Genomic DNA, 11,759 nt, shown 5'->3' on the forward strand with positions numbered 1-11,759 from the left:
GACAGACGGACAGGAGCTGTCCCAGCCCTGCTCACCGGTCATGTTGCGCAGGTGGCGGTAGGAGATGGCAGCGCAGAGCTTGGATGTGGCTGGCAGCATCTTCCTGTGGGGTCGGAGCCGTGGGCTGGGCAGTGGCTGTGGAGGCCTCAGCGCTGTCTGTCCGTCCGTGCCGGCGCTGCTCCGGTCCAGCCCCGCCGTGCACGGCCTTAAGTAGCGGGGGCTGAAGGATTCTGCCCCGTCAGCCGGGAGATAAGAGCGTCAGCCCGGGCTGGGCCCCGCGGGCCAAGGCCAGCCCCGGCTCCCCACGCATCTGCGGCTCAACCGGGCACGGGGCTGGGAGCGTGCTGGACACGGCAGAGCCCCGGGAACTGCATCTCCTGGGGCTGGGGGCGTGCTGGACACGGCAGAGCCCCGGGCACTGCAGCTCCTGGGGCTGGGGGGTGTGCTGGACACAGCAGCACCCCTGGGCACTGCAGCTCCCAGGGCTGGGGGTGTGGTGGACACGGCAGAGCCCCGGGCACTGCAGCTCCTGGGGCTGGGGGCGTGCTGGACACGGCAGAGCCCCGGGCACTGCAGCTCCTGGGGCTGGGGGGTGTGCTGGACACAGCAGCACCCCTGGGCACTGCAGCTCCCAGGGCTGGGGCAGGCAGAGCCCCCAGAGCCCCCTGGCCTGCCAGGACAGACCTGTTTGTGCCAGGGACAGACCACACAGCACACGGACCTGGGCGCCCTGGCAGGGATCGTGTGCCGTGACAGGCAACATCCTCACAGTCACACCATCACCAAGGAATCATCAAAAGACCTCCAAGGTCATCGAGTCCAACCTTTGATGGGTAACAATGGATAATGAGGGATAACGATGGATGGTGTCATCTCACAGCACAATCATCGTGGATAACGAGCCAGGCTGGGCCCCTGCAAACACCGTGTACGAGAACCAGAAGAGCCCACAGAACACTGAATATTAAACACACTGAGCTGCTGAGCCTGGGACTGAAGTGAGGGGCAGCCCCCCTATCCCCAGGCCCCGTTATCTGCCCCAGGACACGGCAGAGCAGCGATAATGCTCAAGGCTGAAATGACATTTCTGGGATGAATTACGGCCTGGAGATCAGCAGCCCCAGGAACCTGTGAGTTACAGCTGCTTCCTTTGACGTCAGCCCCTGCACCCTCCTGCAGGGAGCCTGACCTTCCTCCCCATTCCAGCAAGCTGGCCCAGGGGGAGGTCACCCCCTCGCTGTGCCAGCAGCCCGGCCCAGGGAGCCCTTTGTCTCCCCCCACCTGTCCCAGCTTTCCTGAGATGATTCAAGTCCCACCTGCCATGCAGAGTGGTCCTGCTGCTCCCCGGGCTGTTCTCTCTGTTCTCCACTGTGGGCCAGAAAACACCTCAGGTCAGCGTGTGGGGTTAGACCGAGGTGCTGGGTGGGCAGCAGGGAGGCAGAAGCTGCACTATCCCTTCCCAAAACGCTTGCTGGAAACCCCTCTTTGCAGCCATGCTCCCACAGGTGTGACTGCCAGGTGATGGCACAGCTCTCCCCACCTGCTCCCACCCCCCTGCACACAGCCCGGAGGGAAACCCAGGGGGTTTGAAATCCCCAAATCCCAGCCAGGAGCGTCTGGCCAAGCACACGCAGAGCGCTGAGAGCTCGGGGACACCAGAGACACCCCAGAACTGTGCACTGCCCCCAGCCCTCAGTCCCCCTCCCTGACAGAGGGGGACAGCAGGGAACAATCCAGGACTGTTATCCCAGATGGAGCAGCCACTCCCAGCACAAGGCCTCGGCACAAGGACACGCACTTGTTTGTGAGGAGAGCCAAAACAACCCTTGCAGAGCTGCCCCTCCGGCTCCGGGCTGGGGGGCAGGACCCCATCTGTGCCCTCAGGAGGGGACACAGCCACACTGCCACAGCACCTGAGGAAATGCTGCAGCCCCCAGAGCATGACACAGACCCCAAAAGGCACCCAGAACCTTCAGGGGGATCTGGCTGACTGGGACACCCCAGCCCCCCTGGGCACCACACGGCCCCATTTGCATCCACGTAGCAGAGCCTGGCACACAAACCTCCACAAATGCACAAAATGTACAAAACCAGAACCATGCCAAGCAAAGGCACTGGAGATTCACCAGGGCACCTGAAGGACCCAAAGTTCCTGGGGCCACCACGGGTCCCCCACCCTGCCCAGCGGAGCCACCTTCAAGAGCATTCCCCTCCCAGCCCCTTTCCCACTGCAGTGCCTGGAGCAGGGGGCTCTGGGGGTGGCCCTGTCCCTCCTGCAGCACTGGGGATGTCCCCCCATCCCACGGCTGCCTGTGGTGTATTTGGAGAGTGCAGACAACCCTCAGCCCCCGGTGCCCACAGAGGTCACCCCTGATACTGTGATAAAATAATGGGCTCAAAAGCAGCCAGAAGAGCTCCATGTCTTGACCCCCACCAGCTCTTCACAGCCCCCAAAACCCTGGGGCTGCAGGGCTGGGACCCCACCTCTGGGACTGGGCAGCCCTTGCCTCTCCCCAGCCACCACTGCCCTGATCCTCCTTCACCCCAAAACACCCCCCAAACAACCAGGGACAGCAAAAACACCCCCAAAGAGCCATCCCCTCCTGACAGAGATTTTCCAGTCACAGGAGCCAGCTCCATAAATGCTTTTTATTAAATTTTGTTAGAACAAGAAATAGCATTTCCTTGTTTAAACCTTTGCTACCCCCAAACCCACAACACCCACTCAAGTCCAACGGGGCAGAAATGTTTCCCCCCAAAGTGAGTGGTCCCTGGGCCAGTGAGAGGGGGTCAGCAGTGGCCACAACAGCTGTCAGCTCTCCAGGACAGTTTTGTTCAGCCCCAGCAAGCAGAGCTGGGCTTGTCCCCTGGTCCCCCAGCACAGACTCTTCACCCAAAGAACTCCTACTGCCCTCAGGGGAGCAGCCTGAGGTTCCACAGGGATTGTCCCTGCCGAGGTTTGCCCTTCCCTGCCCACACCCAGGAGGCTCCTGGAGCCTGGCAGCTGCCCAAAGCCAGCCCCGAGGCCAAGGACTCTTCCACCTCCAGGAGGGCCGGGACACACCGGGGACAAAGGACTCTCCAAGCTGACCCAGCTGTGCCGGCTCCCCCTGAGCACCGAGTGAGGAGGGGCTGGAGGTCCAGGCTCTGCAGGGCCCCAGGTGCAGCAGCTCTTCATCAGCAGGTAATTAGTGGCTTCAGCTGGTAATTAGCAGGCTCAGCTGCAGGGGAATGGCACAGCCTGGCTGGGGGTAGAGGCAGTCTCTGTTGGGGTACAGGGGTACCCAGGTTCTGCTGCCCCTCCCAGAGCAGGATCTTGCCACAGGCTCCAGCATCCCCTCGGAGTGAGCCCAGGGCTTGGCCAGGGGTCCCATCTGTCCCTGCACAGCACAAAGAGGGGACAGGAGCTGGCCTGAGGGGGGCTTGTCCTGAGAGAGGGGAATGCTCAGGACCAGAATACTGGAAAACCATCGATGTCAGGATCAAGGATTTATTTACATGTCAAGGAAAACGCTCACCCAGAGTCACGTGAGGAGGAGAAAGCAAACAAACCCAAGGAGCAATGATTTGCCTCCCAAAAACAAATGCTTGCACTCCCAGTGCGCTGGGCCCTCCTCATCTCCTTCTCCTGAAGGAGACTAAAGGCATGATTTGTGTACAGTTACCAGCACCACGGAAAATACAATCTGCAAATGAAAACCTGCCTTTCCACGGAAGGCTGTCCCTGCCCGGGCGGGCGAGGGGCAGCACTCAGTACTCATCCAGCGTGTCCGCCCGCGGCACCGACAGGCCCCGCTCCTTCAGCGCCTGCACCTTCAGCTTCTCTGACTCCTGCTTGGCCTGCTGCTCCACCCGCTGCTCCTCCAGGATCTCCTCGATGGACACCTGCTGCAGAGGCGTGTCGCTCTCCTTCTCCAGGTCCTGCAGGAGAAACGACCCCTCCAGCTCTGCACGGCATCCCTGGAGCGCGGGGTGCCTGTGAGCCACACGCCTCCCGTGAGTCCCAGCAAAGGCTGGGGGTGACAGAAAACTGGAAACACTCTGAGGGGTGAGGAGCTGGGCAGGGATCCCCAGCACAGCCCTGGGAAGGGGCTCCTGGGGACCCCAAAGCAATCGGTGCTCAGCTCCTCCTGAGCCACGCCAGATGGTGTTCCCTGGTGCAGAGCCAACAAGGAGGTAAGGGACAGCCAGCAACGACACTCCTGCCACACAGGCTGGAGCTTCCCCACAGCTCCCTCTCATTGTTCTTTGTCCCTCGTGTCATCCAGAGCGGCTGTGGCAGCAGGAGGAACCCCTGCCCTGCAGGCTGGCATTTCTGTGATGGTTCAGCCTGAACCGGCCCTGGAGGCGGCTCCGATTCCAGCCCAGCAGAAGAGCAGACAGACAAACCACAAACACCCGCAGCTCAGGCCAAGACTGCAGTGGGAGCTGTGCACTTACAATTTCCCCCAGCAGCACCACGTTCTCGCCCCTCACGACGAAGATGCCCCGAGGGATGTCCCCATACTTCTTGCCCACGTGGATGCGCTCCACAGTCTGGTGCAACACCAAGTTTGCTGCAGCAACGAGAGACAGAAAATCACCGACTTTCTACTGTGAATTATGGCTGAGCAGCGTCCCCCATCCCGCCAGGCAGAGCCTCAGAGCTGGTTCTCCATCTCTCGGTGGCTGCTCTGAGCCGGGTGACTGAAGCCACCGACACTCCCCAGCTCAGCACCCCCAGCTCCCACCGGGCAGGAGCTCAGACCCCCGCGCCGAGCGCCCCGTGCCCGCGGGAGCTCGGAGGATGACGGCGATGCTGGCACTGCAAGTTCTGGTCAAGGACCAGATTAGAGGATGAACATCACCCGGCTGCTTCTGCTCCAAGAGCGATGCCGGAGCGCCAGCGCAGGATGCAACCGCGGGAGGGGAGCTCCCAGGCGTGGGAGAAACCTCCGTGAAGCACCAAGCCCAGGGGGACACGAGCAGAGGCGGGTGTTTAACCCCCAGCACAAGCACACTCGGAACTCCTCCTGCCGGCCCGCGCGGCTGCCCGCAGCCCCGGCCGTACCGAACTGGTCGATGCTGCGCAGGAACCCGATGAGCGTCCGGCCGTCCCGCAGCAGCACCAGGTGCTTCTCTGCGGGAAACGAGAGCGGCGCGTCGGCCTCGGCCCCCGCGGCTCCGGGAGCCCCGCCCGGGGCAGCGCCGCGCGGGGCCGGAGCCCACGGGGGGCGGCTCCAAACGGGAAGAGGGGTCCGGGCACGGGGAACCGCAGGGTGGGACCCGGGGGAGCGGGACTCCGGACCCCGGGGCGGGGCGGCACCGACGGGGCACGGAGGGGACGGGCCGGCCCCGGAGCGGCGGGGGCCCGGCCGCACTCACTGTCGATGTCCTGGATCAGGCTGGCCGTGCCGGGCATGTAGTTCATGGTGCCGCCGCGCCCGCAGCGGAAGCGCCGCCATGCGCCGGTGCCGCCGACGCCCCGGAACCGCCCGCGCCGGGCGGGGCCCACCCGGCGCTGCCCTTTTAAGGCGCGCAGGCCGTGCGCGCGGGGCCGCCGCTGATTGGCCAGCGCGAGCGGGCAGCGGCCGCTGATTGGGCGCGGGGCGCGCGGGGGCGCGGCCTTGGCGGCGGCCATGGAGCCCCGCGCGGCAGGGCCGGGCCCGCCGGCGGCGGCCGCGCAGGTAACGGGACAGGGAGGCGGCCGCGGGACGGGCACGGCCCCCGGGATGGGTGCGGCTCCCGGGACGGGCACGGCCCCCGGGGTGTCACGGCCGGTGGGGCGGCGCTCGGCCCGGCCCTGTCCCGGTAACGGGCGCACAGGACGGTCCCGGGTCACGGGCAGCGCCCCCGGCCCCGAGCCCTGCCCGCCGCCTCCCACGGCCGCCGGGTTCTCGTGGCTCTGCTCGCGGGCTCCCCCGGGCATGTAACGGGGCAGGAGAGAGCGCGGGGAGCGCCGCCGGCGGAGCCGCTCCGCGGGGACGGTCCTGGGGCATGTGGAGAGCGCGGGGATCCCGGGAACGCGGGGATCCCGGGAATGAGGGGATCCCGGGAGCGCGGGAATCCCGGGAATGAGGGGATCCCGGGAACGCAGAGATCCCAGAGCGGGGATCCCGGGAATGCGGGGATCCCGGAGCGGTGATCCCGGGAACGCGGTGATCCTGGGAACGCGGGGATCCCGGGAACGCGGGGATCCCGGGAATGAGGGGATCCTGGGAATGCAGAGATCCCGGGAACGCGGGGATCCCGGGAATGTGGGGATCCCGGGAATGCGGAGATCCCGGGAACTCAGTGATCCCAGAGCGGGGATCCCGGAGCCCTTTCCCGAGCGGCAGGGTCACGGTCCCGTGGCTGGGCATTCCCGGTTCCGTTACCTGCGGGATTTATCGCAGCTGGGTTTTGGGCTCCTGTGCGAGCTCCGTGTGTCGGGAGCGGCTGTGCCCTGCCGGAGCCGGCTCTGCTCTCCAGCCACGGCTGGAGTTTGATTTATCCGGTGGGACACGCGGCTGGTCTGGCTCTTCCATAAATCCCGGCACAGGGGCTGTACAGCCTGCGCTCCAGGAAGCGGCTCAGGGGAAAAACTGCTTTGCCCTAAGGTACAGGGAGTCATTCCCTGAGCTCCTGAAATCCTGGGCTTCACAATCCCCTCTGCAGTCAGGTGCAAACTCACGTTCCCTACACATCGGTTTTGGGATGGATCCAGGTAAATCCTCGGATATGCCCTGGCTGTGCAAACCTTCCATGCAGAGACCCACACAACCTGCAGCTCAAGGAGCTGAGCACTGGCTGGTGGAGCTTGTTTGAATCGTGTCTCTGTGAGAATGAGCAGGAAAATGAACTTTCCTGGAGTGTTTTCTGTGCTTTGGTTGGGGATGCAGTGCTGGCACTGAATCCTCTGGGAGCTGCTCAGTGTGAGAGGCTGCACACCTGCCCCTGAACCAGTGTTAGACCTGGTACAGCCAGCTTCGACCAGGAGAGCCTCAAACTGATCAGCTTGAGGGCAAAGGAACCCCCTAGTTCAATACTGCAGGAAGGGCCAGTTCTCGTTCCTGGAGCGCCTGTGTCCGTGGCCGTGGCCCATCGCCTTCCCTGTGCTCTTCCCTTGTTCCCAGGCAATGGATTCTCCGTACGCCAACGGAGCGTACAGCCCCCCGTACCCGCACTACGCCAGCCTGCCGCAGGCACGGGGCTTCTGCTGCTCGGGGCCCCCGCGCAGCCCCTACCCCACAGAGCCCGCCGGCTTCTACCGGCCCCCATCGCCCGCTCCCGCCTGGAGCTACGGCCCCCCGGAGTGTCCCCCCGAGGGCTCCGCGCTCCGCAGGCAGCAGGTCCCCGGCTACTCCCCGCCACAGGTAAGGGGAGCTCGCGGGTCCTGGCATGGGGGTCCTGGGGCCGTGGAGCTGGGGGTCCCCATGGCTCTCGAGCACCTTGTCCTGCCTGGTTTTACTCTTTAAAAAACTGGTGGTCACCCTGTTCTCTGGAGACCCTGAGCTCGGGCTAGGAAAGCAGGAATTGGGCAGCCAGCCTGAGCTGCAGCTGCTTCCCAGAATCCCAGGATTGCTGAGGTTGGAAAAGACCTCCAAGATCCCAGAATCCAACCTGTGACCGGTCCCCACCTTGTCACCCGGCCCAGGGCACTGACTGCCACGTCCAGTCCTTCCTTGGACACCTTCAGGGATGGGGACTCCACCACCTCCCCAGCCATAATGTTCCAATATTCTACAACCCTTTCCATGAAGAAATTCCTGATGTCCAACCTGAACCTCCCCTGGCACAGCTCGTGGCTCTCTCCCCTTTTCTTGTTCCTTGTTCCCTGGGAGCAGAGCCCACCCCCACTGTCCTGTCCAGCTCCCAGGGCTGTCAGAGGCTGCAGTGCTGGGGGTGACCCCAGCTGTAATTCCTGTTCCCCCCATCCTTTCAGACCCCTGGAATGCCGATGCCGCAGTACCCGTACGGAGACAGCAGTGCAGGGCTCCCGGTGCCGCAGCCCCGAGCCCTGGAGGACACGTGGGGTCCCCACTCTGTCTTTGGGGTGCAGCCGCGTTACGCCTGGCCCGCGGCCTCGGGGCACAGCAGCCTCTACGTGTCCGATTCACAGCCACCCTGGAGCGGCAGCGGGGCTCCTTCCCACCCTCCCACCTGGGAGTCACAGGGACAGGTGAGCTCCTGTTTGCATGCAGAAGACTTAAATCCGTGGCTGTGATTCCGTAACGTACTGGAAGGACAGGATGTCCTGGGGTGGCTCTTGAAATGGGTCTGACAGGCTTTGTCTGGGTTGGAGCAGGGGTGAAGAGACTCCACGGTTTTGGTCCCCAGGCAGCAGCAGCCCTGATGGGGGTTTGGGGGCTCAGACTCCTCCTCTGGACAGGTGCCCCTTGCTTTCCAACATGGGGACCAGGGCACAGGTCCCTGTCCCCAGCATCGTTTGGTGCGGGATGAGAGCAGAACCCTCTGTGTTTAAGGGAAATGCACTTAGAGCTGTTCTCTCCCTCTGACTGCAGGACTCTGTCTACGACAGACCTGAGCAAAGCCCCAGCCAACGCAGTTACTATTCTGATGTCAACCAGAGGCACTCTGGGGTGGGGAATGAGCACAGGATCGCCAAGGCTGCCCCGTCCCAGCCGCGGGTGCAGTACAGTGCCCAGCCCCAGCTCTATGACCTCGCTCCACGGAAGCCCGTGGCCGGGAGCCGGGAGCTGGGCTTCAAACCTGCTGAGCAGCCTTCCACAAACCCTGCAGCCATGCAGCCCGAGATTCAGAGGATCCTCCACGTGATGGGGGAGGCTGAACAGCTGGAGGAAGAGGTGGAAGAATTTGTAGGGAAAAAGACAGATAAATCCTACCGGCTCCTGGAGGAGATGTTGACCAAGCTGCTGCTGGAGCTGGATTCCATTGAGACTGGGGGCCAGGACAGTGTCCGGCAGGCCAGGAAAGAGTCCGTCCACAGAATTCAGGCCATACTGGAAAAACTGGAAAGAAAGGGGCTGTGAAGGCACATGAGCCACAACACACAGCCTGTTGGTGAGGTTCCAAAGAGTTTCAGTTCTCTTAAATCTCAGCTCTTTCTGCTACGCACTATTGACAATGGAATAGCAATAAGCCCTGAGTTAACAAATCAATTCAAGCCCACCAAAAAGCCAGCCCAGAAGCCCAGCCCCGATGAACAACTCAGCAAAGGACAAATTGCGAGAGGTTTGAAGCAGCAAAAATATTTAATGAAGATGTTGAAGAGAGCTGGGCCAAGGATGGAGCCCTGTGGGGTTGTGTGCAGTTCCCCAGAGCAGGGCCAATCTCTGGGTGTCTCCTACAGCCACAGCCAGTCTTTCAACACTCGTCAGATGTGCTGCAATGTGCAGCCAGCAACCAAGACTCTGGGTTTGTCCTCACTGCCTGTAATTTCAGCTTCAGCTCCCTTGCCATAAACCCCATGTGTCCTCACAGGGGTTGTTTGGGTTTAGTGCACTCAAGGAGCAGCACTGAGGTTCTGGAGGGAGGGACTGTGCTGGCACATGTCACCTTGTGCTGTTCCTCCTGTGGTGCAGAGCCAGCGTGGGGTGTCCCTGTGGGAACAGACTGGGAATCCTGGTTCTGCCACTGGAAAGGAGAAGTGCAAGTCAAGGAAAGAACAAATGCAGGATGCTTGCAAGTGATTTCCAGGTCACTTGGTTCAAAATCCCCTGTTGAATGTCCCTCTCCATCCTGCCAGTTTTGTGTCCCACTGTGCAGCACCACGGAGGGAACAGCTCGGCCTGTTCCAGCCTCCTGGTTACCACCTGCACAGAACTCACTGCTGTGTGTGACACTTAATAAACCCTGACAAGTTTTAAATGTTATTTTGTAATTGAGATGTCTCAAAGCCTCTATTTCTTTTAGGGGAAGTCGTTGGGGAGGTTTTGTAACTCAGACTTCAACTCCAGCCCAGTTCCATTCAGAGGTGAATGGAACATCTGAGAAGGCTGTTCTGGGGTGCCAGGGTGCCCCATTGCCTCCCAGGCAGTGCAGATGCTCCAGGAGCCTCCAGCTGTGCCTCTAGGGTCAGGGAAGGGATTTAGGATGCCTGGGGCTGAGAGACCATGCACCCTGCTGACAGCCAGCCGAGGCAGCTCCCGCATTCCCAGCCAGGGCTGTGGGCACAGGGCTGACCTTTGGAGCTTGTTGGATGTGTCTGTGGTCAGCCTGCAGCCACGTCTGAGCTGGGGGAAGGTGGATGTCCCGGGACAGGGAAAGGCTCAGCTGCTGTTTCATTTTGTGTTAGACAGGGAGCAGCCAGGCCGGCTATTCCACGCTTTTCCAGCCTGGAATTCCATCTGCCTCCTGGGGATTGCTGGCTGTGCAGGGAGATCAAAGCAGTTCACAGTTCTGAGTGCTGCCTTGTCACTGTGCTGGTGAAGCAGTGGCCCAGGGCCTGTGAGTGCCACCCCTTCCCCCATCAGCTGGACCCATCCAGGTAACATTCCTGAACAATATTTCTTGTTCCTGCCTCCTTGGCAGAGGGTTATGCAGATGCCTGGAGAAAAGCACAGGAGAGAACATGAAGAAGTGGGCTGAAATGACAGGCTGTTGTTGCAGGGCGTGGGGATCCGAACAGCTCTGTGGTTTGGTGTGGCTGCCTGGGACACTTTGGCATCCCCGGGTGGGTTTTGTGTGTTTCCTCCAAAGCTGAGCTGGGTCAGGGATTAGCACACGTCCCACAGCTCAGGCAGCAGGATGTAACTGATCCCTACCTGCTGCCTCTGCCGCTTTCACACAGGACCGAAGAGCATCGCGGCTCGGCCGGGTGCAGATGGTTTGATGGGGGCAGGAGCTGTGTCGGCAGCGGCTGTGCGGGCTCTGCACACTCAGGGTTGCAGGTGTTTGCTCTCCAGCTGCACAACTGCAGCACTGAGCATCCCGAGCCTTCCCTTTTCCTCCCCAGTCCCTGCTGTGGCACGGTGAGCGCCGGGACAGAGCTCCTGGCAGCTGCTTTATCTTGCAGCATCCACCCACATCACAACGCCCAAATTAGAAAGTCTGTCTCTGTTTATCGCCGGGCTCATCTCTACAGAAACCAAACTCTCCCTGGGGTTGCCCCTTGCTTCTCCAGCAGTGCTCGCCCTCAGCAGAAGGTTTCTCAATCGCCACGGAGGCTGAAGTGTCACAGAGGGACTGAAAAACAAACATTAAATCAGCACCGCGTGCTTTCTGCTGCAATCACCCCGTGCTGGAGGGTTTGTTGTGCTGAAGTGGGCACCAGGGTGGGGTTTCCCTGCACCCCAGAACCCTCCATCCAGCTCGGGGTCACAGGGACTGCCACCCGAGCCACTGCCGAGGGCAGGGAACACGGGCAGGGAACACGGGCAGGGGACACAGGCAGGGAACACGAGCAGGGGAAGGGAAAAGGGGCAGGGGCAGGGAACACAGGGAGGGAACACAGGAGGGATTGTGGGCAGGGGTCACAGACAGGGAACACGGGCAGGGGTCACAGGGATGGATCACGGGCAGAGAACACGGGCAGGGGTCACAGGCAGGGATCGTGGCAGGGATGTAGGCAAAGGTGACGGGCAGGGAAGGATCGTGGCAGGGATGTAGGCAAAGGTGACGGGCAGGGATCGCGGGCAGGGGTCACGGGCAGGGAACGCGGGCAGGGAACACGAGCAGAGGCAGGGCAGCAGTGGCAGGGCTGCAGGGAGGGGCTGAGGGCAAAGGCTGCGGGCAGGGATGGCGAGGCTGCAGGCAGGAGCCCCAGCGGGGACTGCGGGCAGGGACTGCGGGCAGTGATTGCGGGCAATCCCCGCTCC

At 62.2% G+C, this 11,759-nt stretch overlaps 3 protein-coding genes across 4 annotated transcripts in view; 1 reads left to right on the forward strand and 2 right to left on the reverse strand.

Moving 5' to 3' along the window:
* Positions 1-191, reverse strand: part of STAR (steroidogenic acute regulatory protein) — a 3,954-nt gene extending 3,763 nt beyond the window's left edge. Inside the window, exon 1 of the mRNA XM_015648722.3 lies at positions 36-191. Within this exon, the coding sequence (XP_015504208.1) occupies positions 36-99 (64 nt within the window). The 5' untranslated portion in view covers positions 100-191. The remainder of the gene's footprint in view (positions 1-35) is intronic.
* Positions 192-2,635: 2,444 nt separating this feature from the next.
* Positions 2,636-5,492, reverse strand: LSM1 (LSM1 homolog, mRNA degradation associated). 2 transcript variants are annotated; one of them, XM_015648728.2, is made up of 4 exons: positions 5,365-5,492; positions 5,051-5,119; positions 4,441-4,556; positions 2,636-3,921 (listed from the first exon to the last, which is right to left on the reverse strand). In XM_015648728.2, the coding sequence occupies exons 1-4, from the start codon at positions 5,408-5,410 to the stop codon at positions 3,751-3,753; spliced, it is 402 nt and encodes a 133-aa protein (XP_015504214.1). In that variant the 5' UTR covers positions 5,411-5,492; the 3' UTR covers positions 2,636-3,750. The 2 variants fall into 2 exon arrangements, with proteins under 2 accessions (XP_015504214.1, XP_018864346.1); XM_019008801.2 differs by lacking the exon at positions 5,051-5,119 and having other exon boundaries at positions 5,365-5,483.
* A 125-nt stretch (positions 5,493-5,617) lies between these two features.
* BAG4 (BAG cochaperone 4) lies at positions 5,618-9,815 on the forward strand. The gene is made up of 4 exons (XM_015648719.2): positions 5,618-5,666; positions 7,095-7,334; positions 7,904-8,140; positions 8,484-9,815. Exons 1-4 carry the CDS (start codon positions 5,619-5,621, stop codon positions 8,970-8,972), a joined length of 1,014 nt encoding a protein of 337 aa, XP_015504205.1. The 5' UTR covers position 5,618; the 3' UTR covers positions 8,973-9,815.
* Positions 9,816-11,759: the final 1,944 nt, after the last annotated feature.

The sequence above is a fragment of the Parus major genome, chromosome 22, assembly GCF_001522545.3.
Source record: "Parus major isolate Abel chromosome 22, Parus_major1.1, whole genome shotgun sequence".
Taxonomy (NCBI): Eukaryota; Metazoa; Chordata; class Aves; order Passeriformes; family Paridae; genus Parus; species Parus major.

What these genes read in the sequence shown, in the direction of transcription:
- LSM1 (XM_015648728.2), bottom strand. Translation starts at nt 5,410, where the DNA reads ATGAACTACATGCCCGGCACGGCCAGCCTGATCCAGGACATCGACA. An exon ending in CCTGATCCAGGACATCGACA is followed by an intron (nt 5,120 to 5,364) that starts GTGAGTGCGGCC and finishes CGTTTCCCGCAG; the next exon opens with AGAAGCACCTGGTGCTGCTG. An exon ending in TGGTGCTGCTGGGGGAAATT is followed by an intron (nt 3,922 to 4,440) that starts GTAAGTGCACAG and finishes TTTCTCCTGCAG; the next exon opens with GACCTGGAGAAGGAGAGCGA.
- BAG4 (XM_015648719.2), top strand. Translation starts at nt 5,619, where the DNA reads ATGGAGCCCCGCGCGGCAGGGCCGGGCCCGCCGGCGGCGGCCGCGCAG. An exon ending in CCGGCTACTCCCCGCCACAG is followed by an intron (nt 7,335 to 7,903) that starts GTAAGGGGAGCT and finishes CCATCCTTTCAG; the next exon opens with ACCCCTGGAATGCCGATGCC. An exon ending in CCTGGGAGTCACAGGGACAG is followed by an intron (nt 8,141 to 8,483) that starts GTGAGCTCCTGT and finishes CTCTGACTGCAG; the next exon opens with GACTCTGTCTACGACAGACC.